The sequence below is a fragment of the Sarcophilus harrisii genome, chromosome 1, assembly GCF_902635505.1.
Source record: "Sarcophilus harrisii chromosome 1, mSarHar1.11, whole genome shotgun sequence".
Taxonomy (NCBI): Eukaryota; Metazoa; Chordata; class Mammalia; order Dasyuromorphia; family Dasyuridae; genus Sarcophilus; species Sarcophilus harrisii.
The window spans coordinates 479,715,142-479,741,811 of record NC_045426.1 but is presented as its reverse complement, the minus strand read 5'-3'; the positions used below and the strand labels follow the sequence as shown (position 1 = coordinate 479,741,811).

The 26,670-nt window shown below is 36.8% G+C and overlaps 1 protein-coding gene and 1 pseudogene across 1 annotated transcript in view; one reads left to right on the top strand and one right to left on the bottom strand.

Annotated features, from left to right (window-relative positions):
* Positions 1 to 20,036, bottom strand: part of KLHL14 (kelch like family member 14) — a 137,387-nt gene extending 117,351 nt beyond the window's left edge. Inside the window, exon 1 of the mRNA XM_031946473.1 lies at positions 18,978 to 20,036. Within this exon, the coding sequence (XP_031802333.1) occupies positions 18,978 to 19,942 (965 nt within the window). The 5' untranslated portion in view covers positions 19,943 to 20,036. The remainder of the gene's footprint in view (positions 1 to 18,977) is intronic.
* A 19-nt stretch (positions 20,037 to 20,055) lies between these two features.
* LOC116420592 lies at positions 20,056 to 24,863 on the top strand (annotated as a pseudogene).
* The last annotated feature ends 1,807 nt before the right edge of the window (positions 24,864 to 26,670 follow it).

Sequence of the window (26,670 nt, the reverse complement as noted above, 5' to 3'; positions counted from 1 at the left end):
GTGCTGATATCCAAAAAAGGAAGAGCCAAAACAGAGAAAGAAAATTATAGACCAATTTCCCTAATGAATAATGCAAAAATTTAAATGAAATGCTAGCAAAGAGTTTACAGTAATATATTACAATGATTATATATTATGACTAGGTGGGATTTATATCAGGAATGCATGAATGGTTCAATATTACGAAAATTATCATCATAATTAACCATATCAATAATAAAATCAACAGAAATGATATGATTATCTCACAGATACAGAAAAAGCCTTTGACAAAATACAACACTCTAATTCCTATTAAAAACACTAGAGATCCCAAGAATAAATGGAGCCTTCCTTAAAATGATAAATAATATTTATTTAAAACTACCAGCAACCATTATCTATAGTAAGGATAAGCTGGAAGTCTTCTCAATACAATTGGGGTGAAGCAAGAATGCTTCTTATCATCTCTCTTATTTCACATTGTACTAGAAATATTATCTAAAGCAATAATACAAGAAAAAGAAATTAAAGGAAATAGAATAGACCATGAGGAAACAAAAATGTTGTTCTTTGCAGATGATAATATTCAGATTATTGTTATATTTTGACATTATATTCAGAAAATACTAAAGAATCAACTGACAAACGACTTGAAATCATTAACTATTTTAATAAAGTTGCAGGTTACAAAATAAATCCATATAAATCATCAACATTTCTATATATTACCAACAAAGTTCAGCAGCAAGAGATAAAAAAAAGAAATTCCATTTGAAATAGCTGTATTTTAAAATAAAAATTATTTTAAATTCCATTTAAAATAAAATAAAATAAAATACTTGAGAGTCTACCCTCCAAAACAAACTTAGGAACTATACAAACAGAACTATAAGTCAAATCTAAACAACTGGGAACACATTAATAGCTCATAGGAAGGCTGAGCCAATATATTAAAAATTACAATTCTACCTAAATTAATCTATTTATTCAGTATTATACCTATCAGACTCTCAAAAATTATTTTATAGAGCTAGAAAAAATCTTAAAATTCATCTGGAAGAATAAAAGGTTAAGGATAGCAAGGGAATCAATGAAAAAGAACTGCAAAAAAAGGTAGTCTAATTGTAACAGATCTCACACTGTATTATAAAGTTATAATTATCAAAACTGTATTATCTAACAAATGGAATGGTGGATCAGTGGAATAAATTAGGTACAACTTACATCATAGTAAATAAATATAGTGAACTAGTATATGATAAACCCAAAGATCCAAGCTTTTGCAACAAAAACTCATTACTTGATAAAAACTACTGGGAAAAATGGAAAACAATATGGCAGAAGCTAGGCATAAACCAGCACCTCACACCATACACTAAGATAAGGTCAAAAGGGGTACATTATTTATACATAAAGGGTGAAACCATAAACAAATCAAGAGAGCAAGGAATAGTTTATCTGTAAGATTTATGGAATTTAGAAACAAAGAAGATATAAAAAGCACTACCAAATATAAAATAGATCATTTTGATTATATAAGGTTGCAAAGGTTTTGCACACACAAAACCCAATACAACCAAAATTATAAGGAAAGGAGAAAACTTGGTAGAATTTTTGCAACAAGTATTTTATATAAAACACTCATTTCTCAAATGTATAGAGAAATGAGTATAACTGATAAAACTATAAGTTAATACCCAATTGATAAATGGTCAAAGTAAATGAACATTTTTTTGCAGATGATAATATTCAGATTATTGTTATATTCTGACATTATATTCAGAAAATCCTTTTTTTTAGCACTTTTTAGACAAAGAAATGAAGCTATGTATAGCCATGTGAAAAATGCTCTAAATCACTATTGATTAGAAAAATGCAAATTAAAACAATTCTGAGATACTACCTCACATCTATCATATTGGTTAATGTGACCAAAAAAAGAGGAAAATATTGGATGCTAGAGAGGATGTAAGAAAAGTGGGATACAAATGGATTGTCAGTGGAGTTGTGAACAGATCCAATCATTCTAAAGAGCAATTTGGGACTATGCCCAAAGAACTATAAAATAATATAAACCCTTTGATTAAGCAATATACTACTAGGTTTATATCCCAAAGACATAAAAAGAGAAAAGGATCTATTTGTATAAAATATTTATAACAGTTCTCTTTTGTGTGTGGTGGCTAAGAATTGGAAATCAAAGGGATGCTTATCAATTGGGTAATGGCTAAAGAAACTGTGGTATATGATTATAATGAAATATTATTGTGCTATAAAAATGAAAAGCAGGATGATTTCAGAAAAACCTGGAAGGATTTATACAAACTGATGCATAGTGAAGTGAACAGAACCAGGAGAAGACTATACACAATTAACAGCAATATTGTTTGATGAGAAACTATGAACTACTTAGCTATTTTCAGTAATACACTAATCCAAAATAATCCCAAAGGACTAATGGTGAAGCATTCTAACCACTTCTAGAGAAAGAACTGATGTTAATTGAATACAGACTGAAGTATGCTATTTTCACTCTTTTTTAAATTCAAGTCTTCTTTCTTCAGACAATTTTTCCCTTCCTTTTCCAAGCTGAAGGACTTGACTTTTTCATGTATCCTCATTTCTTTTGTCATCTTTTCTTTTACCTCTCTTACTTGCCTTTTAAAAATTTTTATGAGCACTTTCAAGAAGCTTCTTTGGGTTTGAGACCGATTCATATCATTCTTTGAAGTTTTTTCTGTGCACATTTTCTCCCCATCTGAGTGTGTTTTCGCCTGTCCTGTCACCACAGTAGCTTTCTATGGTCAAGGTTCTTTTCTGGTTTTGGCTCCTTTCCTTTCCTTTTCTTTTGGTATTCCCTCTATATGCATTATTCTGGTTCTGCCAAATTAGCCTATTTACTGCTCTTCAACAAGACATTCATTTCCTCTCTTCTTGTCTTTGCACACTCTATCTCTCATGCTTAGAATGTACTCTCTTCTGTCCATACCTTTTAGAATCCCTTTTGTTGTTCAGTCATTTTCAGTCATTCCTGACCCTTCATGACCCCATTTAGGGTTTTCCTTGCAGAGTTACTGAAATGGCTTGTCATTTCTTTCTCTAGCCCATTTTGCAGATGAGGCAAATAAAGTTAAGCAACTTGCCTAGTCGCTAGTAACGTCTGAGGACAGATTTGTACTCAGACTTCAGATCCAGCACTCTATCTATCTCACCACTTAGCTGCCTTTAGTTTCTTTCAAAGATAAGCTCAAATGCCACTTTCTATAATAGCACTTACTTGATTCTTCCAACAGCAAACACATTCTCCTTAAATGTATTTCTTTTGAATATACTTAAAAGTACATTTGTTTCCTTCCCCTGTGGAATTTATGCTCCTTGAGGGCAGAGACTGTTTTATTTTTGTCTCTGAATCTAGCCAGCCTCTTATACAATGTCTGATCCACAGTAGATACTTAATAAATACCTGGGGCTTAATTAATTTATTGTTTATGTTATAATTATTATTATCATTATCTACACATACCTAAAAAGCAACTGTCCCTAGACCTAAGCTACCATAAGGAATAGGAATTGTTTCTTGGTGTCATCTTCTGCTTCCAAGGTTCTTGAAGCAAACTATGCAGTGGCTGTGGAGTAGAATGAGGGGCCTGGACAACTAATTCTAAGAATTGCTTTAGCTCTAGCCTACTGGCAAAGGCTACTCTGATGGTAGGTGTTGATTCCTGAGCTGAGTCTCCAACATGACTGAAAACCCTGAATAGCAAAGTAATATGTTCTACTGATCCCATGAGGCCTGCCTACGCCAAACATTCAATTAAGAATGCTTGTTCAGTTTTATTTTGTTTTGTTTTCTATATATTTCTTTGGGGATGACTTTAAAAATGTGCCCATTTCTTAACTACTCCATTCTTCTCTAATTTTCTCAGCAGTGATAAAAGAACTGTTTTTTTTATCATTCTATACCAATTCTTATATATACACATATATGATATATAAAAACTATATAACTACATTATATATATGCATGATTGTTTACATAAATGTAAGTTTCTATATACGTATATAAATAATAGTTCTTTACATATTGTTGTTTTTTGTCCTTCTCAAAGAAGACCATGTCATCAGGAAGGTGATGTCATTACATGCAAGTGAAGAGTTTAAAGGAGGGGGAGCTGTGCAAGGTCACCTTTCTCCTTCAGAGACATCTGGGTCCAATGGCCAAATAGATCAGGATCCCTAGAGATGGGCCCTGGATGTGAAGGGAGACTTTGATTTTAGTAAGCTCAGGTGATTAAGGCTAGATAGCAATTGAGATTAAGACTGACCTCTTTGACCTAGTCAAAAAATATAAACACGAAAAATAAATAAATAAATCTGGGAGGGGAAGACCCTCACGATTTCTGACCAAAACAGAAATGACTGCCATTGATTTTCACTTTGAACAATGAAACGATACGTTTTGTATCGTACACATGCAAAATATGTATATATGCACAAAATCATACTGCATACATATTTTGAATAAAAGATCTAATGGATTAATGAGAAGGTTGAAGATAATGTTAAAATATTTCAATTTTTTTTTTTTTATTTTGTAACACAATTTGGAGAGGGAGAGACAAGAGACTCTATGGCAACCTATTAAGACTACCTACGAAGAAACAAACAAAAAAAAAAATCAGAAATAAAGTGAAAAATTTAGTCAATCCTATGCAAATATTTCTTATGCATTTTGTACCAAGCTCAGATATTTAGGATCAGCTGAATGTTTGTAAAGTGACACTACATGGCATAGTGGATGAAACTAAAATTAACATTTTAAGACCAGCTAGGTGGCTCAGTGGATAGAATGCTGAATTTGGAGTCAGGAAGACCTGAATTAAAATTATGCCTCAAATGTTTACTGAGTGTTTGACCCAGTTTGCCTCAGTTTCCTTATCTGTAAAATGAGCTGGAAAAGGAAATGGCAAACCACTACAGCATTTCTGCTAAGAAAATATCAAATGGAGTCATGAAGCATGAGACATAATTGTAATGACTGAAAAACAAGAATATTTATAAATTTAAATAGCTCCAAAAATCCAAATGACTAAAAGAATTGTTCAATTAATATCTAGCATATCTTCTGAATAAAGTTTAACTACCAGAAATTAACCAAAACTGCCATAAGGGACATGTAGCTACCAAGGATCTTATTATCTCCCAAGGATCTCACTATCACACCAATTATTTCTGTATATCTATATATCCAAACTTAGTTTGTCTCTTGTCTGTAGTCCTAAATCATCAACTTTTTGGACTTTTCAAACTGGTTAGCCTATAGATACATGAAATTCAGCATGCCCCAAACAGAATTACAAGCTTCACTATGGCTAAAAGGGGTTCAACTATGGTGCAAATTAACCAGGCTCATAACCTCAGGGTCATCTTCACTCACTCCACATACCCAATCAGTCTCCAAGTCTTGCCATTTATACCTTCACCCAATCTCTCACTTATGACCCCTTCTCTCTACTTACACAGCCATAAATCCTGTACATGCACATGCCCTCATCACATCGTGCTTGGACTATTACAATAGTCTTCAGGTCAATCTCTCTATCTTAAGTGTCTCCCCAATCCATCCTCCACTCAACTGCTAAAGTGATTCTCCTAAAGTGTACATCTGATTATGTCATACTCCCACTGTATCCCTTCAGTAAACTCCTATGGCTACCTATTACCTCCAGTATCAAATATAAAATTCTCCCTTTGGTTTTTAAAGTTCTTCATAACCTGACCTCATACCTTCCAAATCTTCTTAAATTTTGATTTTCTCTATATTACAATAGCACTTGCCTTCTTACTGTCCCTCCATTTTCACTGTCTTTTCCCTAAACTAAGAATGTGTTTCTTCATCATTTCTTCTTCCTGGCTTGACTGGCTTCCTTAAAAACCTAATTAAACTCCACCTTCTAAAGGAGGCTTTTTGTTTGTGTTTCTTCCTGTCCTTGCCAGTGCCTTCTCTCTCTATAGCCTTCTCTCTGATACTACATTTTATCTACCTATGTATACCTTAAATGTACAAAATTGTTTGCATGCTGTCTTTTCTACAAGAATGTGGGTTCCTTAAGGACATGGATTATATAATCTCTTCTGTGTATTGCCAGTACCTGGCATATAGTTAAGTACATTAATATCTACTTGTTGATTGATTAAAGAAAAATTTTCCAGCATAAGACACCGCATTTACCAGTGGCCTGACATTAATGTTCAAAAGCCCTAATTGTACAGCTTTATTTCAGGTTCAGTACTTTGTTTCTCAGAATAGTTAAAGAAAAATATATAGATAAAGGGTCTTAACTGAGAAAAACGCAAGGGCATCAATAAGAAAACCAACAAAAGGAGAGCAGATGTTTCTGTTTGTCTAGTTACAGTCATTATATGCTCAAAGTACCTTGTGAAATAGTTTGGACTTTCCTAACTTCCAGATAAATGCATATGTAGAATACTTAAAAAATAAATGGAATACATTGACAAAACTAAATGACAGAATCTGGTTCACTGAATGATGAAGGAAAGAAATTATTATCTGAAAAGAGGAATTAACATTTTTAAAATCATCCTAAGGAAACAATATTTTACAAACATTAACCTAAAATGCATATACTGTAGGAAATCAGAAAGGCCCACAGGTTCTTGAGTCAGTCCAGATGAAAGGTAAATCTGGATGCTATTAGAATAGCATTTAAGAATTGTTTGTAATGAATCCAATTATTTATCCACAGAACACCTGCTCTGATACCCCATTGTAACATGAGGGTGAATCTGTATTCTTGAAGACTACAGTAATAGCATACAAGTTCTGGCAGGTTTATCAAGTTGGAGAAACCTTGAGTATAGTTCTGACTATGGACTATAAGTCTAACCTCCAAAAATCAGCCTAGCTTTGTTTAGAGAGGCTTTTGCCAAATTCAATACAAGAAAACAAGTTTTTATTACTAAGTATCTACTACAGTGTGCTTGATTTCAATTATAACTTGTAGGTCACAATAATATTCAGAGACTATCTATTAAGAGAAGTTTCCATTTGAATTGGTAAAGCATTAAGTAGTTAATGAAATCATAGGTATATTGAAATAACTCCTCAAGAGTTTTTAGAACATTATTACCTAACGTTCCTGTGGCCCATAGGTTCATAAATTTAGAATTGAAAGTGATATTCGTGACAATTTAGTTAACTTTGCTGTTAAAGTAAATGAAGTTTTCTCATGGTCATACATATATTAAACAGAGGATCAGAGATTTGAACCAAGGTCCTCTGCTTCCAAATATAATTATTCCTTCTCTCTCTCCCTTCCTTCCTTCCTTCCTTCCCTCCTTCCTTCCTATTTACTCCTTCCCTCCTTTCTTCCTTCTTTCCTTTTTTCCTCCCTCCCACCCTCTCTCCCTTCCTTCTTTCCTCCCTCTTTCCCTCCCTTTCTTCCTTCTTCCCTTCCTCCCTTCCTCCCTCTCTCCCTTCTTTCCTTCCTTCCTTTCTTTTTTCCTTCCTTCCTTTCCTCTTCCTTCCTTCCTTCCTTCCTTCCTTCCTTCCTTCCTTCCTTCCTTCCTTCCTTCCTTTCTTTCTTCCCTTCTATCTCTGTTTTTACATGTCCCTCTCTGTTACTTTCTTTCCTTCTCTCTTTCACTCAATCACTTCTAGACATTGGTTATTAGTTCACCAATATCATTTCTATTTTTTTTGCTCCTATTTGCAGATATCATGATATTGCCTTAGGTTAAATAACTGATTCCCTTCCAGTGAGGAGAATAGGAGTTAGGATAATGGCAGAAATGGTCAATCAAATGTATAGTCCACTAGTGCCACCAAATTTTTCTGTGTTACCAGACATATAAAATGCCTTCAACAGTGGAGCAATACTGGCTAAGATTCATTATATTATAATTGAATACTTTTTCTGCATATGAAGCACTAATTGCTAAAATTCCAAGGTGCCTTTAAAACTTTTCTCCTTCTAAGCTCTACTACCTTGATTATGCCAAACTACCATATAATTGTTTTATCTTCTAATTATTTTCTTTTGCACAGAGTTGTTTGCTGAGGTTAGTTATGTTACATAATCAATTTGGATTGGATAAAACCAGGTCAAAACCATATAAAATTGTTCCGTTTCAAAGCAGGATTTACTAATGTGACTATTTGATTTTCCTTTCCAAGACAATTTCTCTTTTTTCTTTCTCCCTAATAACTTCTTATTGGATGCAATATTACAACGTAGTAATCAGCAAAACATCAAACACATTCAGAGAAGGAGAAAAAAATTCTGACTTTGTTGGGAAAAAGTGTGTATGTAATAAATTATGCTATGCAGGTATAGGTATATATAAAATATACATGTGTATGTGACCATGCACACACATACATACATAGACATATGACAGATAGAAGCATTGTAAATGCATTCCAAGAAAAATACAGTATCCTTCAATCCTCAGAGTTTGGACTGTAAATCATATGCATACATGTATACACCCTCACACATCCTTCGTGAATGCTTTGATGTTTTCAAATGTCCCTCTCTATGCTGATAACACACTATTCTTTCCCATTTTCATTCTGTTTGTCTCTTCCCAGCCTGTCTTCAGTGGCACCTGAAGGCAAATGAAGCAAGGAAGTGAAAATGACTGTAATTCTTCCATTCACTTCTCTGCAGCCTCCAGTGTGTCAGTCTCCATACGGTGGCTCAGCTGAGCTCTGACTAAGTTCAGTGAGTCCTCATGCAGGTGCAATTTGTTAACACTCTTAGGTTCAGTGGTACCTATATCCCAAAATCAAGACTTGGAATGTATCAGTAAATAAAATCTCAAAGCTGAGTTTATGAGATTAAGAGAATAAGAAGAAATATCCTCCCTGCTTATCCTTTAGAATAAAAAAGTACAAGGTTTGAGAATGCTGATTAATGCAACAACCAGCCACGATTCCAGGGGACACATAATGATGCATGCTATACCACTTTGTGACAGTCAGACTTATTCTGGATGTAGCCAATATGGTATGTCCTTTGTTGGACTATGAACATTTGTTAAATAAGTTTTGTTTTTCTTCCTTTTTTTTTTTAATGAGGAAGAGAAAGTAAGAGGTACAAAATAATAGTAGAAAAATTAAAAATAAAATTTAATATGACATAAAATATTCAAAACTTTGTAAGTTAATAATTTTCTTTTCCCTTGTTAAGTTGCTTAGAAATGGATTTTTAAAGTAAAAAGCTGTGTGTCAACTCTGAGTATTAAGGAAGTTTTAAGGACAACTACCATTTCCTCTGTCCATTTTCCTTTGGCACCCTGGGTTTCATTCTAAGGTATTCCTCTACCTCACTTTAAATACTTGGAGAATCTTGACTGTTCATATATAGATTCATAAAACCGATTTAACAACTTTTTACTTAGTATCAATCTAATAAGTCCCTGATAATTTGCCTCCTCTTTCAGCTCACCTTGAAATGTTGCTGTGTTTTCACAGATGTCAAGAGCTGTTGATTTTTTTGCCCCTGAATTGAACTGTGTAAAAAAAAATCTTGGGATTATCTTTTATTTTGCCTTAACTGATCATATGGCTATCATGATCATCACAAATACTCCTTGTAGCCAAGACCCTGAAATAGATGCATTGTTAGGAGAGGTTTTGAAAGCCTTTTTTTTTTTTTTTTTTAAATCTTTCTTCCACTTCTCAGTTCTTTTACCAAACTGATAAGAGATGGGAACATGAAAGCTTTTAGGCTGAAAACAGCCTTGTTTTATACATTCTTCTACCTCTCATCTCTGGCACTTCTGAAACTGCTTTCTTATATTATGATCTTTGTGAGATGTTTTGATTGACTAGAGGTTACTGTTGAAATTTTCTTCCTTCAGGAAGTTTTTTTTCCAAAGATTTTTAAGTATTTTCTTCAAATGATTACTACTTCTTTTCTATAACTAATAAACTAGTTAAATAGTGGTTAAATAGATATTCATTGTATCTAGAATTAAATTATTTCTATGCATATCCTTATCTTATCTAACCCTCCCTTCTTTTTATGATTTGCATTCCCTTAACATTTTAGTTTCTCTTTCCTTAAAAGAGAAGACAGAACAGAAGTCTGTCTGATTGTCTGTTTCTCTCTCTCTCTTTGTTCTCTCTGTCTCTGTCTCTCTTTTTATTCTCTTAGGAGGCAATATGGAGCAATTAAATCCATTCTTTCTGGATTAGGAGTCCAAAAACCTAGGTTCAGACCACAATACCTATTACCAGTGTAATAACATCACTTATTTTTCTGGGCTGTTTCCTCATTAGTAAAATGAGAGAGTAAAATAAGAGTCTCTTAGCCTTCTAGATCTAAATGTATGATAAAAAATTCTGTTTTTCTCTATTCTAGTTTAATTCTATAATCACTTATTAAGTGTCAATTATATGCAAAATATAACACAGTCTGGAACAGTGAATGATAGAGAACATTTGGTAGAGAGATTCTCCTAATGGGAAGCTTCCTACTTGGCAGAGGTAATAGCATCACTGAAAGTCCCTATTATGGATAAAATTGCATTTCTAGAGAAATGGAAGATCGATTACTTCCAAACAGATGCCAAAATGATTTTGTCAAAGTACAGCTCTAATCATGTCATCATTCCTATTTGATAAATTCCATTGGTTCCCCATCCTCACTACGTGCAAAAATACACACAACACACATGAATGTGCAAGGTACTATAATAGGTGCTAAAGAGAATTATGAAATAATTCTTCTTAGAACTGAACGAATACCAGTAACTATACTGCTACTGTTGCCTACAATTCTTTATGTCTACATCTCAAACTGGATATCCTGTGGGGATCTAACTAACCATGTCTGGAAACAGAACTCATGTTGTCCCTCACCCACACTTCATCTGAATTTTCTTGGTACTGTCAAGGTACTATGACACCATCATTCTCCCAGGTACCTAGGCCAACAACCTTGCTGTCATTCTCAACTTCTCACTCTTTACTCACCCCCTGTTTCTAACCAATGTGTTTCTAACACATCTTATCATCTCTACCTCATCTCCCCTCTCATTTCTCTCTCTTTTCTCTCATTTTTCTCTCTTTTCTCTCTCTCTCTCTCTCTCTCTCTCTCTCTCTCTCTCTCTCTCTCTCTCTCTCTCTTTCTCTCTCTCTCTCTCTCTTTCTCCCTCTTTCTCTTTCTCTCTCCTCTGTCTCTTCCTTGAATGCTTTTACTTCCTCACCCATGTCCTTCCTGCTTCCTTTAAGATTTAGGTCAAGCATAACTTTGTATAGGAAAAATTTTTCTGGTCCCCAGGTATTTATTATACTTACCTTATATCCCTTCTTTCTCTATTTTTTTTATCTAAAATATGACATCTAAAAAGTAGATACAAAGTCTATCAAAGTAGACATATACAACCTCTCCTATAGAAAGAAATTCATGTTATCTCTTCTTTTTGAATGTAAGCCTCATGAGACCAGGGACTGTTTTCCTTTTTTCTTTGTATCCTCAGCACTTGGCACTGTGACTGGTACATAGTAAACCTTAAGAAATGTTTGGGGAATGATATTTCATCTGCTTTTTATTCTTATTTTTTTCACTTAACTGATAATGGTCTTTTTCATCAGATTTTCTCACTGTACCTTTTCTTTTCCTACTGTTATAGCTTCTCCATAGTCTTCATTATTTCAACTTCATTGTCACTAACCATTGTTTCAGTATTTTCACCAAGAAGTCTTTTGTATGAAAGGACAATGATAAAGAGAAACCTTAAATACTATTGCCTTCTACTGACTTCAGTTTTCTTATCTATAAAATCTCCAGGACTGTTGTTATTATCAAATGACATAATAATTATAAAGCACTAAGCACAGTGCCTGGCACATTGTAAGCACCATATCAATGTTAGCTATTGTTTTTATTATGTTTATTATCTTAAAACTGGGGGAGTCTCACTTAGCCTGCATTCCTTTGTCTATATCTCAACAATATAATCTGCATTATTAAAAAAAAAGCACTTCTTATATCATAAGGATTACAAGTTATCTAAGCAACATATTGGAGGTTCAAGGACAAGCTTCATGTTTTCTGGGAATTCCAAGAATGGCAGAATATAGAAAATATCTTATTTTGAGTTAGCACAACATATAATTGCTAATATAATTTTCTTAGAAGATAGATTTATAAATGGAATGCCTTTCAATTAGATACAATCTTACTATATATACTACTATTAAAAGCTCTAAATACACAAAATAGTACCTGAATGAAATGTCATTTTCAAATTCTAATATCATAACTAGTGAATTTAAAGCAAATTCAATATACAGTTTTTCATTTTTATTTCTCAGTCTGGTCCCTGTGACTACATTCAGAATCACTGTTTCTAGTTGGGCTTGTCCCTTGGAGGTGAAGGCATATTGGAAGCATGAACAACTACCTGTTTAGTTGATTCCTTTTTACTATCCTCCAGTAAATGTAACCAATACCACTCTAACACCCCCTTCCTTAAAAATTTGGATGACTGGCATCCTCAGTCAAAAACTCAAGTTTTAAGTTTTTAAAAGCTTCTGTCACGACCTAAACCAAAAGCACTTGTTTTTTTTCACCTTTAGACTTTCCCCATAAAATGAAAGTCCCTCAAGAATAGGGGCTATTTTAGTTTTTCATTTTGTCTTTGTCTCCCAAGCACTTAGCACCATGTTCTAGCTCTAGCAGGTAAGTAATAAATGCTTTTTGAATTATTACACTGACTTGACTAAGTCCTCGAAACACATTGGCTCATTTTGTTTTCCACAAGCCAGTGCATTGGTAGCTAACCTTAGCATCCACTTCTTTATATTCTTGAAGCAATGAATGGTTAAGTATGATGGAAAGAACCATGCCTGGAAAAATTACTTTCCTCGGTGTGCTTTTAATACTTTATAGCCTAAAAAAGGCTGGGAAGGAGGTTCTATGGCCTAATATAACATCTGATTAGATAATATTTTTAGACCTATTGAAATTTACAAAATTTGTTTTCCTGGACTTCATAACCTCCAAGAACTTAATGTTCTGCAAATTGAAATAAATTCTGAAACTTACTTCCCCAGCACTCCCTGTCTCTGTGGCCCTTCTCTGCCTTTGATTTAAAAGGATAGAGGATGGACATTAAAGAGAACTTCCCAGAATCTCAACTATTAATCATTTTCCACTTCATCATTTTCCACTTTACTATTTTCCTGGACTTCATGATCTCCAGAAACTCATTGTTCCTTCAAATGAAATGAACTCTGAAGCTCTCAATTCCTCAGATCACTTTCCACCTCTATTGTAGGACTTCATCATGCTCTGGACCTCGGTAGCCTACATCATCTATCTGGGGTTTTTTTCCCATTAGATTGTGTTTATTCCAGGTAAAGGCTAATTTAGTTTTCTTTTTAATCTCAGCATTTAACACAGTGCCTGTCACAAAATGCTTACTAAATATTTATTGACTATAAACTACAATTATCAAGATGATTAAAAAAAAGTTGGAGGTAGATAAGACACAAATATGTTCTATTAGGTCTTTAAAAAAAGCTACGTGTCTATACATACAAAGTAAAAGAAAGAGCCGGCAATTATAAAAATGTTAGGATTCCTTCCCACAAGAAACAAAGAAAAACAAAGACAGCAAAATGCACAGAAAACCCTTTACTATTATTATTCATGTAACTGAAATAAGTATGTTTCATTGTACTAAGAGTATATAGAACATTGCCTCAATTCCAATTCTTGCTTTCTAGCATTTACAATGGACCAAATTTTTTATTGAAAAGCTTAATTTGATCAAAATTTAAGTTTTGATTCTAATCATACTTGGTTCTAATATTGTATGGTGACAGGAAAAGAAAGGGTGTTCTCATCAGTGCAATCAAGTTGAATGAACCAGGAATTCTGATAGTTTAAGCAATCAAAAAGTTGAGAATATAGGGTGGGACTTCATACCTACCTTTTATCTTTTCATTTAGATGACTGATTTAGTTGATTGGTAATAGAAGCATTTGAACTTTAGTGATCACTGAAATAAGAAATCAAATTTCTCACCATTTCTCTCTCACCCTCCCCATCCTCAACACATATCATCTTCTCTGATGTAAATCTCTAACTACTTCATTAGCACACTTGCCTGGTTCCCAAAAGGGAACACTGTGGACTGCTTATCCACCTCTTCCTCTATTACCAGGAAATGTGTGGTATGGAACAGCCATATACTTTACTTGAAAAAGTGAATGACCTCTTAACTGTTCCAATTTGACAACAATAATTTTTAAAAATAGCTAAATCTTGACCTGAAGTCTTTGTTTTCAACTTTTTACTTTGAAACCTTACTTTGCATTGGAAAAATACACTGAGAATATTATCTCAGGATCTTTTTTTACTTCCTTGTAAAAAATAATAATGATGATGTTAGAGGAGACTCTTCTTTTAAAGATGAGGCATTTCAACTGCTAATCCCCTCAATTTATTTCCAAACAAAATAATTTAAAATCCTATTTTCCTCATCTATCATTGAAGGGTAAAACCAATTTTTATCTACCACTTGGATTGACTCTGGATGGTTTCAGTTGCCCTTTTAGCTGCAAGATGATCAAACAAAGCCTCCTGTGGAGAAGTGGTTTCTTAGATAGTTAATTCTTATAGCCTCTCTTTGGAGAGATAGGAGAGCTGAGGAAGAGGAGATATTATTAGCTTATTGTTTTAGATAAGAAAATTGGTTGATTAGTGATGGAACTGTGAGGTAATGAGTAAATATCATTTTGCTAAGATAAAAGAAAAACATACATATGCAATTTTAATCCTACTCTTGAATTTTGTCTGCAAGTCATTTTCAAGATTATAAAATGAGAATAACTAACTGTCAGTTCTGATGTCCTTTTTATTTCAGTTGCTTTGGAAGAATATACAAAAAATCAGTATCCCATATCTGTGAAACAATTTTGTAATCAATATTATTTCAAGCAATAGAAAATTTATGTAAATGGCTGAGTAACTTTTGATATAAAAATCTCACTAGTTATTAATTTTGTATCTGAGATGATTAAACTAATGTGGATTATTAACAGTTTAGAGAATGTATAAATGTGACATATAGTTTGCATTGTTAAAATATCTAATGGGTTGGTAAGACCAGAATCAATGGGAAAATGCTGTGTCTGAATTTTAAATGAGCACTTTTCTTGTTTAAGCCTATCGTCCTTTAAACACACCAAACTCAGCAACTCTGAACTGAGCTAAGCAGGGATCTTAGGATACTATCTGGTGACATCTTAAGCCACTGAAGCATCACTCTAGCAGCCAGATTATCAGCACCCCTGATGTTTATACAGAGGTTATCCCAGCAACTTGGGCAATATTTCCTCTCGGATGTGTTCACACAGAGTATACGCTGTACAAAGTAAAATCTTTGTAGGGAGACAGCATGCATTCTTTAGAAAATAATAATGGTGACAGGTGGTCTTCAAAAACATGATTGTGATTATTTGATGACTTATCTAAGTTTCACCATAATATATAAAAATGACTACTCATGAAATATTACTTTGGGAATTTCATAATATGTTTTCTAATCTGCTTTCCTCTAACTGAAGGATAGTCTCAAAATAATAACTATTCCCAACCCATCAAAATGATTTTGTGCTTTGATTTTTAAAGCTAGCATTAGGGGAAAATACTAGCTTCCCTCTCATTTCTAGACAGGAAATAAGTAGAAAACTTTTCACTTAAGTTCAAGGTGTATTTAGAATGAAAAGATTCTTATTTGATTTTTGTGTACTATACAGTTCTCCACAGTACTTCCATATAACTTATCTAATAAAAAAGTCACAAAAATTACTTTACAAGTCTAATCATCAAAACTTGATATTTTCAGAAAACTTTTCAAGAGATTTTCATTTCCTTAATTCAGTTGTTCTTCCAGGAAAATAGTAAGATCTTTAAGTGAAAACTTTAACACTTTTTATATTTCTATTCATATTTATTTAGTAATGTATAAATATATATTTGACTTTGAACTAGTGAATATACTAAATTTTGCCCAGTTCTTTATTCATTCTTTACATTATTAACCTAACCAAGAGCCATAAACTTAATAAAGCAATATAAGACAAATAATAAGTCTGACATTTATGAATTGTGTTTTCTTTGTAGGTATTTTCATCAAAATGTAAAGTTATAAAAATATCTTGAAATGAATACTCAGATGTACTATTAACAAGATGTTATTACATTATACTGCAAATAGCAAATACATATAATTTTTAAAAGTCAATTCGCTTTTCAAGTGATATTATTTATTCACATCGTGCATTTAGCCCAACAGACCAGTCAGATTTAATTTTCTACTTCAGTTTCTGAATTTCAGAAACTTCCATATTCCACATTTGGAATGATACATAAATATTCAAATCATGACTAAGACACTTTTTAAAAAATGTCTTTAAATAAAAATAATTTCACTTCAAATATGATTAGGTCTGAAATAAAAACATTTTCCCCTGTAAACCGGAATAGAGGACTTGACAATGTAGACTAATATGCTACATGTGAAGGAACAGAGAAGATAAAATTCTAAAAGCTGCAACTAGCCTATATTAATGTCGAGAACTCTGTTAATTCCTTTTTCATTACTGTAAATAAAAAAAAATATTAAATATTTGGTTCACTGAAAAAAATTTAAAATACTAATTTTTAATAATTGCCAAGAAGTAACAAAAAGATATTGGTGTAGAATCAACAGTGTGGATTGACGTGAAAGAGATATTTTCCCTCCTGCATCTTCTTACTTTAAAGGAAAATATAGTTTCCTTCCTACGGCAAGAGTATCAGATTCTTACAGCATCCATGACACTTGTAAGCATTCAGTGGTCAGAACACCACTACATATCCTTCAAATGATATGGACCAGTGAAGCTGGAAGGTATCTTCACTGAACCAGACAGCTTGGTATCTTAGCAATCCACCAGGACTCAAGCCCCAGCATGCCCCAGGTGGTGTGCAGAATCTCAACTAAAATAGATAGTGGACTTTGCATTTTGAAAGTCAACTCTTCTAAATATTGAATTCTAGGTCACATTTAGTGGGTTAAAGTCCACACAAGTTTCTCACCATTTCTTTTTATACATGATATTTTTTAAAAGAAAGCACATTATTCAAAGACACACATTGGAAAAGATGAAATTCTAGAAGGCATTTTATATATCTATTTGATTATCTGAATGCATGCTAAATTTATAAAGGTTATGCTATGTGTTGGTATCTTGGTTTGTGATTTGTACTGAAAGATAGTGTGGTGTAAGCCTTGAATATGAACAAGTTCTATGCACTTATTTTAAATACAATGCTCTTTTAGAGCAGATAAAAGTTAAAATGTAGACTGAAAACTCACATAAATTTTTTATCTTGGAATGCTAGGTCATCACAATGAATCTATAGTATTCTGAATTTTGGGCAAAAGAGAAACTCTTACAGAACAAAAACAAGCATGTTCTTTTTGAATTTGTACTTGACTTGTTCATTAGTGAGTCACAGGTCTAGGTTCAGCTTTCTTGCTTTGATTCTCATCTCACTTTCATATTCTGTCCTCACAATTCATTAATTCATTGCCTACAGTTTTCCATTTGCAACTATAAATACTTCCCATTTGAAGTATTCCCATGCCATAGTTCTCACCTTACTATCAGGTCTGTCCAGAAAACTGAAAAAATGATGCGTGTTAGAAGCCTTGGTTATGAAGAATGGATAGGGCATTACGGTTAAAACACAAACATGTAAGCCCATATAGCTGAACCAAAAAGATGCACATTTTAGAGATTACTCTGGGTAAACAAATGAGAAGATGGGTTTTCAATACTTTCAGTTAAATTAACATTTTGGTAGACTTATACTGGCCTGCTCTGGCATTTTAAATCACTAATGCTTTAGCATGTAAATATGAAATACTATTTTTCTTTAAAGTCAACAAGAAAACCCTTCTGCCCAGGCCTTTAACAAGGATTTAAAATTGAAGCTACCAAGTTATGGCTGCCCATCCTTAGAATCTTTTATCTACAACTGTGCTCTTAAGAAAAAATAATGATTTCTCCCTTCCTGGCCTTTGCAATGTAATTCTGTTGGCAACATTCAGCACCTTTATAAACAAGAACAACCCACTGGCCAACTGCTTTATGACTTCAACTCAAGCACACACTAACTCTTGCCCAACAAATATGGTTTATGCCTGATAATTCGTGTCCCCCCACCCCATGCTGGACTGTGCAGATCACAGGGATCCATTAACCCCTTTGGGTTAAGCATCTGTTGTGTCTTCTTTAAAGCAAAAAGAAAGAATGTCCATAAGATGCAAAAGTTTTCCTGAGCAGATGAATGACAGGATTTCCAGCAGCATCACTAACAGACAAAGCACCTCAGTAATTATAACCTTGAAAGGGAAGAAACATCAACTACCAAAAAACTTGAGAGTCTGACAGAGAGAACAGCGGTGCTCTCCTTGAATCCCAGGAACACTCTAGAGCTTCTGATCACCCAACTACGACTGCAAGAGGAAAGGGTGGGGGGGAACATCTCATTACTGAAGCCCTTCCCTCGAGGAAGCAGGCAGCTTATAATTGGACTTGGAGGGGGTGCTAACTCTAGGGGCTACCAAGGAGCTTTGCACATGCATCATTTTTAACTGCCCCAGCCCCAGCACCCCCACACATCTGCCTATGCCATAGTCAGCCTATGAGCCCACCATGCCTAATTTTATTAGAAAATGGGAATTTAGGTTATACTGGGCTCCAGCTCTCTATTGACCCTTCGGGGATACTGAAATTAACTTTCAGAAGAAATGTCTTAATTGTTTGTTTGCATTTTAAGCTTATCCACGAATCACCCCCACCCCACCCCCTTCCCTCCTCACAGGCACCCCTCCCCTCTTTCCAGGGTTCTCTCAGTCTCCCTCCTCCCCCACCTCCCTTCCTCTTTGTTGTCTCTTACCTGCTGGCCAGGCTCTGCCTGCAATGCTGCCTGAAGGGCATCAGGTGGTAGTTCATGGCGTCCAGAAGCAGCTTCTGGCAGACAGGGTCGGTGCGCATGAAATCCACTGACTGGACCCGCTCCACCAGCTCTGGGGCTGGGATGAGGGCGAAGCGGAGGCGCTTCATGAGGTCGGGCGCGTACTGCATGCGGGTCTCCCGGTCGTGCTCCAGCCAAAGCACGGACATCTGGAAGAGCGCCAGCTCCGACTCCACGGGGGGCGGCAGCGAGTCCAGCAGGGCGCGCATCTCCTCAAAGTTGAGCAGTAGCACGTCCTCCACCAGGTACTTGTTGGCCAGCTTCTTGGTCTCCTCCAGGCCGTGCAGCGCGGCGATCTTGCACACCTGCTTGTAGTTCTGGACCGAGATCTGGTCGTTGAGGAACTGCACGCACAGCTTGGTGACCTGGGGAATGTGCAGGATTTTGCTGACCGAAAGCACCTCCTCCACCGTGTCCAGAGAGAGGGTCACATTGGCAGTGTACAGGTACTCCAACACCAGGCGTAGTCCGATGGACGAACAGCCTTGCAGCACCAGATTGTTGATGGCCCGTGGGCTGGCCAGCAGCTTGTCGTCGGGGGAGGAGGAAGGAGTACCCGGCTCCTCCTGCTGCTGTTGCTGCTGCTGCTGCTGTTGCTGCTGCTGCTGCTGTTGCTGTTGCTGCTGCTGCTGCTGTGGGTCCTTGGGGGCCCCCAGGCCGTCCTGGCCACCGACCCCTCCCCCGAGAGGGGGGTGACTGGAAAAAAGGGATCGGAAGTACTGCGAGCAGGAGGCCAGAACGGCCTTGTGGCAGTGAAACTGCTGGCCCTGGGCCGTGAGGGTCACGTCGCAAAACAGCTGCTTCCTCCACAGCAGGTTGAGGCCGTGCAGCAAGTTGTCACTGTGGCTGGGGTCGAAGGTGGAGGTCCTGTCCCCGGATCTGGACATGGCGAGCTGCCTCAGCGCACCTGGCTTTAAACCCTCCTCCAACCTGGCAAACAGGGGTGGGGGAGGGGGAGGGGGAGTAATGGGGGGAATAAGGTGGTGGAGGGGATGGGGTGTGGTAGGGGTGGGGAAGGGTGTGGAGGGGAGGGGGAGGGTGAGGAACAATAATAAATGCACAGTTTGCCCCCTGGTACAGCACTCCCTCTTGTCACTGGTATATGGAGGATGATTCAGAGGGTACTGGTCTTCGTGAGTAGCAACAGAACGGGCTTTATTTCTTGAAGCCAACCAGATTTGGGTCCCCGCTCTTCTCCCAGCGACTTCCCCCTCCCCAACCCCCCACTCACACAACCCAACCTCACTTTCCTAAAAGAACCCTGACTCTGCGCTAGGCAGCAACAGCGGCGGCAGCGACGGCAAAGTGGTGCATGGGGCTGTTAAGGCCGAGTAAACTCGTGGGTTCTTGTCCATGCCCAGAACCGGAGGAAAGAAAGAGCCCCAGGAAGGACCGAGCTGGGGGTGCTCTAGGAGAGAGGTGACTGTGGCAGGTTCCAGTCCAACTTGTGCGTCCCCTCCTCTGCTGGGCTCCTCGTAGTTCTGTTTATTGGAGGGGTAAGGAAAGGGAAGCTATGCTGGGGCAGTTCGGGACGGGAGCAGCCCGTAAAGTGGGAGACTCTTGGCCTTTGAAAAATCAAATCAGATCTGGGAGAACCTTCGATTATCCGTGGTGCCCCTAGGAACGACTATGCTAATAGCAATCTGATGGAGGAAATAAAGCCTTTTCTTCTCCTGGAAAAGTGCAGTGGAGCGCGGTGGTGACTAGCTCAGTGCACTCCCGAGAGGCGGGGAGCTGTCCTTATCAATTCGAGCTCATTTCCCCCACCCTGGCCCTGCCCGCTCCCCTGGTTCTCAAACTGTTGGCTGTTCCTTCCGCCACTCAGTTTTGTTAATCTTGCAAAGATGCTCTGAAACCTGGCGGAGGTTACCTCCCGCCCCCTAGAATTTCCAAGCCTTGAAGTTTAGCGCTCTCCACTTGGATCATAGTTAGCACCTGGGCTGCTTTAGGTTAGGGGGAGGGTCCCTTGTCCTGGCGTTTCTTTCGCTTGGGCAGAAGGCGCTGTCACTTTAACTCCGGTAACTACATGAAGTTCAAGTTGGAAACTAGCTAGCTGGGGGTGGGGGGTGGGGTGGGGTGGGGGGAAGGGAAACCAGGTAGGGGACTGCTGCGCCCTTCTGCCCTATCCTATGATCTTTCACTGGCAGCCGGCAGCTTCTCTCGGTTTCCCCTCTCAACAACCCCATATGAACCCATACTCAGGCGCCTTGTGGTCTAGCCCACCTTCCCTAGCCTTCAACTATTCTGTTAAAAAAAAAAAGTCAGATGCGTCCGCTTCTTTGGTCTTACAAAGGTAGAGGGTCAGATGCAGGAGCGGACGGGGGAGGAGGGAGACCAAAGAACAATCAATACGCTCTCTTTCTTAATCTGTAATTGCACCTTCCAGGGCTGAGGAGAAAAAGACCCTCTGTGCCCGCATCCCGCTCCAAAGAGCGCTGCTGCTACTGCTGTTGCTGCTGCTGCTGCCGCCGCCGCCGCCGCCGCCGCCGCCGCCGCCGCCGCCGCCACTGCCGCTCCCCGTCAGAGGGATCCCACAGAGACCTGCTCCTTCCATTGCAGATCACTCTGTCCTGGCACCGGCACTTGAGCTCCTTCCTTTTGACTAGAGACTGGTAATTCTCCGAGCCACTTTTAATGCTTAGTTCCAGGTGGACCCCAACCTCCTTTTTACTCTCCCCCTCCCCCACCCCTGCTCTGTCTTTCCTGGAACATCTCATTGAGTCTCTCCCTTTAAGTGGACCCGGTCAATTCCTTCCCCCCTCTCCCCGCCTCCCCTGTCTCTTTCCCCCCCCCACCTTTTCCTGTCCCCCCCTTCTTCCTTCTCTTTCTCCCTCCCCTGCCTCTCCCTGGTCTGCCCAGTTCTTGCCATGGGAGTTTATTCTTTCAAGGCGTTTGTCACACAAGTACCCCACGACCCCTCTGAAAGACTCCCTCACTGCACCCTTAGCAAACAATCCAAAAGACAAAACAAAACACATATATGGTATACAGAAGGCCAGAAACTTACCTGGTCTCAATCAGCTGCTAAAGTAAAGGCTCACTTCAGCTCCCCCCCAAAAATCAATTGTCCTTCCTTTTTAAAGGTTTCCTCGCTCCTTGGGAGGGGGAAAAACACCTTCTGGTTCCCAACTCCAGGCAGTCACTCTTTACAATTTATTTTGTCGTACATCATTTGATCACCATGAATTAGCAACAGCAAGAAAATGTAGGAGAGGGAGAAAAGAGAGAAAGAGAGGGGGAGAGAGGAAGAGAGAGAGGAGAGAGGGAGAGAGAGAGAGGGAGCAGAGCTTTCTGCAAGAGAAGAAGAAGAAAAAATGTACGTGTGACAAATTATGCTACCAAGAAACAACACATCATTATCCTTGGGCCTGGGGCTCAGTGAGTCGTAACGAGAGTAATAGGAAATCCACGGTTGGGGAGAGAAACGGTCGTGCATGGCCAGTGGAGAGAGACCATACAGGGGGATGGATGCTGGAGAGACTCGCAAAATTATGGCTCAAGGCTATTGTAAAAATTGTCGAGCGTAAATGACTGCGATTTCAAACATCTTTGGAAGAAAGAAGGGGAAAAAGCGAGGCCCCCCCCTCCCTCTCCCTCTCTCTCTCCCTCTCTCTTCTCTCTCTCTATAAAGAACCGTCAAGTTTTAGTGCGCATTGCTAATTAGTCAATTTCTCTCTGCCTTCACAGGCTGGCGACTTTGCTGCTGAGCTGAAACTGCTAATTTCTGTGACCAGCTTTTTTCTTAGCTGTGATCTGGATGAATGAGTAGCTGTCTCACAGAGATGACAAAAATAAACTCTAATCCCCCCCAAAATTTCCACTACATCTTTCTCATGCATAGATTTATGATCTTCTGTGCAATATGCAAACTTTTTGTGTGTGTATATTGTACATGCTGTTGTTTTCAGATTTCACTCCATTTGCTTTCTGTTCTTTCCCTTCCCCCCATGAGATGGAAACAATGTCTGATCTCCACATATGATATAATATTACTTTATACTGTCTTTGTATTTATAGGTTGGGTCTAGTATGGAGCACACTGGTCCTGGACTTAGAGGTGGGTGGCTACTATGTGAAACAGGGGTGGGTGAGAATAGGGCTGGCATAAGTGAGAAGCCCTTCCCTTTACATTTGCTCCCCTGCACTATTCAAGATTTATGATCTTGTTTGAAGGCATATTTTCTCTATCGTTTTGTCTGGTTAGACAACCGGCTCTGAACTTCACTGTCAGCTCTTCAACAGATAAGGGTTCAGAAGTCACATTTTTTTTTTATTGGAAGATTAGCATATTGTCAGATTTGTCTTTTAGTCTGAGAATCTTTCTTTGCTTTGTAGGAGTGAGAATCAAACCACAGGAAAAGCAGCTGCTGTTCCACAAGCATAACCTTTCAACTTCTGGGCACATCTGACTGGAAAGGGAGCCATGTCCAGCTTACAGTTTTGATTCCAAGCATTGACAACTGAAACTGGAAGGTTTCTGTCACTTTGGTTCTGCTATGGACTAAGGTGCATTTTAGTAGAGGACATGTTCTCCAGACTTTATCTCATGATGTATTGCACCCTTGCATTTATAGCCCTGTACTTCTGTTGTCAAGGGAGAAAAAGGAAAGGGAAGGCATGCCCTTGAATGAAATACAAATGAAAGAAGACTGGGCATCAGTTAAATAAAGTTTTGGTCCCTGATAAATTTGGGAACATGGCTTATTCCAATTTATACTGGTCTGATAACGAATGTACTTGTCATTATAATCCATATTAGGAGTATGTTTGAAAACTGTACTCTTACCTTACTCTTTAATTTGCAGAAGGAGGCGAAGAAACCTGAGGAAGCAAAGAACAATAAAATTCTGAAATTTCAAAGACTGGGAATTCCCAATCTAAAAAGATGGAAAGCAACTCTTATTTTAGTTCTTTACTTTCAAGTAAATGGATAAAGATATATTTATCCTTCATAGAAGCTTCATCATGTTTATCAAATACCTCCCTTCTCTGAGAATAGATATCTTTTATCTTGATGTTTCTCAAATCTTCAATTCACTACCATCTAATTTTATTACTTATATAATCAAACTTTAACTGGACATTTAGAATCCTAGATTTAGAGCTAGAAGAGATAAAATTTATAGAAAAGAAATGAATATCAAAAAAGTTACAAAGTAAACTCTTCTGCTGTCTGTTGGGTTTTTCATTCTCAGTTCCCATAATTTCTTTAAATGTTAGAAAGACAGGCTACAAGAAAGCTTCATTTCAGTTAAACTCCATTAATAATTAATATAATCCTGCATACAAAGTGTTCATGAAAAAGACAAAATAAATTTGTTGCTGAATTTTGATATTGAGTTTTTATAGACTATCAAGAAAGCAATTAACTTATCCAAGGTCAATTTCTAATACCTTAAAAAAAAACAACTATGTGCCATCTTCATATATCCTCATAAAGGAGGAATAGTATATTTAGTAGGCCTCAAATTTACTTTGAGATATTCATTCAGAATCAGTGAGAAATGGTATCGTGGTCAGGAAAACTGACAACTTCCAAATATCAAGAGTCACATGTGAATTTTGTTTTTCCTTACTAAGCTACACATTATAATGATTGGTGTGTGAATGGTAGTGAGAAAAATATAATCAGGTAAGTCACATTATTTCTGTGGCCTTCATTTACTATGACTTCCTGCTTAGATTTCATATCTTAGAAAAGAAATAATCACCATTATCTAACATACAAAATTTTGCCTTAGCATGGGAAGTTGGGAATTTTCAAATAAACATTTGAATTTGAAGGCTATTCATGTGCATCATATAAATAAGATCTGCTTGGTATCTAATTTTTTTTTTTTTGGTTCTTCTGTTTGACATGACATAATTTATTTCAGAACTAACAAATCACCAAAAATATCTATGCAATTCCTATATTATACTGCACTGGATATGAAGCCAGAGTAATTGGTTCCAAATACTGACTATACTCCCTCCTACATTTGTGATGATGGACAAATCATTTAATCTTTTCAGCCTTAATTTCCTTATCTGTAAATTGAGATTAGAGACTATATGACCTCTAACTTCCCTTCCAACTTTTATTAATGTCCTTAAGAAACAAAGCAAAATAGTAGTAACCATATTCCAGCTGCAAAGATAGTCATAAGTATTTGAATTTTATGCTGTTTCATTATTCAGCACACAGAAAATGCATCTGTGTATTTGCTCTACCCTGCTGAGCAAAGAGCAACAGCTTGTACCTCTGTCTACCATTTGTAAAATGGCAGGATGGGAATAGTTAGGAACTACACTCAGAAGATTGAACTTCTCATATTTTATAATTAGAAAGAAAAGGGTGGGGTTTTTGTTTATTTTTAATTAAATATAGTGACAAACTATGCTTAACATGAAACAATTCTCAAAATAATCATTCATTAAGGCTATCTATAATTTCCTTTACATCAAAAGTATCTCTTCCATGACTATCATTTGCACTGATCAACCACTATCAGTCTACATTTCATGGTAGTGTGATTGGCAGAGAGCCAGGACCCAAATTTATTGGTAGAAGGAATATAGATGATCAGTTATATTATAAATCATGTTCAGAATAGTTCTAAAAATATCTTACTGTCAAACAGGTTGACTTTCAGTGAAACTTTATAGTTTTCATTGACATCTTGAAAATCTAGAATTTGAATTTTCTCTAAATTTTAGAAATGATTTTTCACATTCAAAAAAATTAATTAAACAAATATTTTTTCAGTGCCTACTCTATGCAGATCAATGTGATAGACACCAGAGGAACTACAATATCTAGGTAAGTTACAGTCCTTGCCCTTATAGTAGGTGGGGACAATACAACAATAGATAATTAGTACAAAAAGCATAGAGTAAGTTTATCCAACAACAACAACAACAACAACAGAAGAGTACCAGGAAAAGCTTCTAAGGGTTTTGAAGCATAAGGAGTGATCATCAGGTAAAAACAATGAGTAGGGACATAGGGATATGTATGTGAGATAGAGAAGATCCATTCTGTATTCTTTCTCTATGAGCCATTATCACTTCATTATCACATAACTTCATCACTGAAGGTTGGCAACCAAGTACTCACTCTGTCTGTGTCTTTCCCTGTCTCTTTTTTTTTTTTTTTTTTTACCTCTGTCCATATTTACATGCGGATATCTACCTGTCTAACTATACACGTATATCCGTTACACATACACACAGAGAATTATATGTATATACATATATATAAATGAAATATACATAAATAATATTTTGAAATATTGAAGCATCACACATAAAAAGGAACAATTCAAAAGAATTCATGAATCTTCACAATGCTGTCATTTTCAGACAAATTAAAGCATGCCATATTGAGAACTGGAAGGAACTTCAGAAGTCAACTAATCTACATTTTAAAGATGAACAAATTAAAATTCAAAAAGGCTAAGTGACCAAAGGTCACACAAATAAAGTGCATTAGAAGTTGGATTTGAACCCTTTGTATCTAAATCCATGTCCAGTATTCTTTCCACTATACTATGTCCTCTCCAAAAAATGGAAGTAGCAATTGCTTCATATTATATATGGAGACACTGAGGCAAATAGGGATTAAGTGATTTCT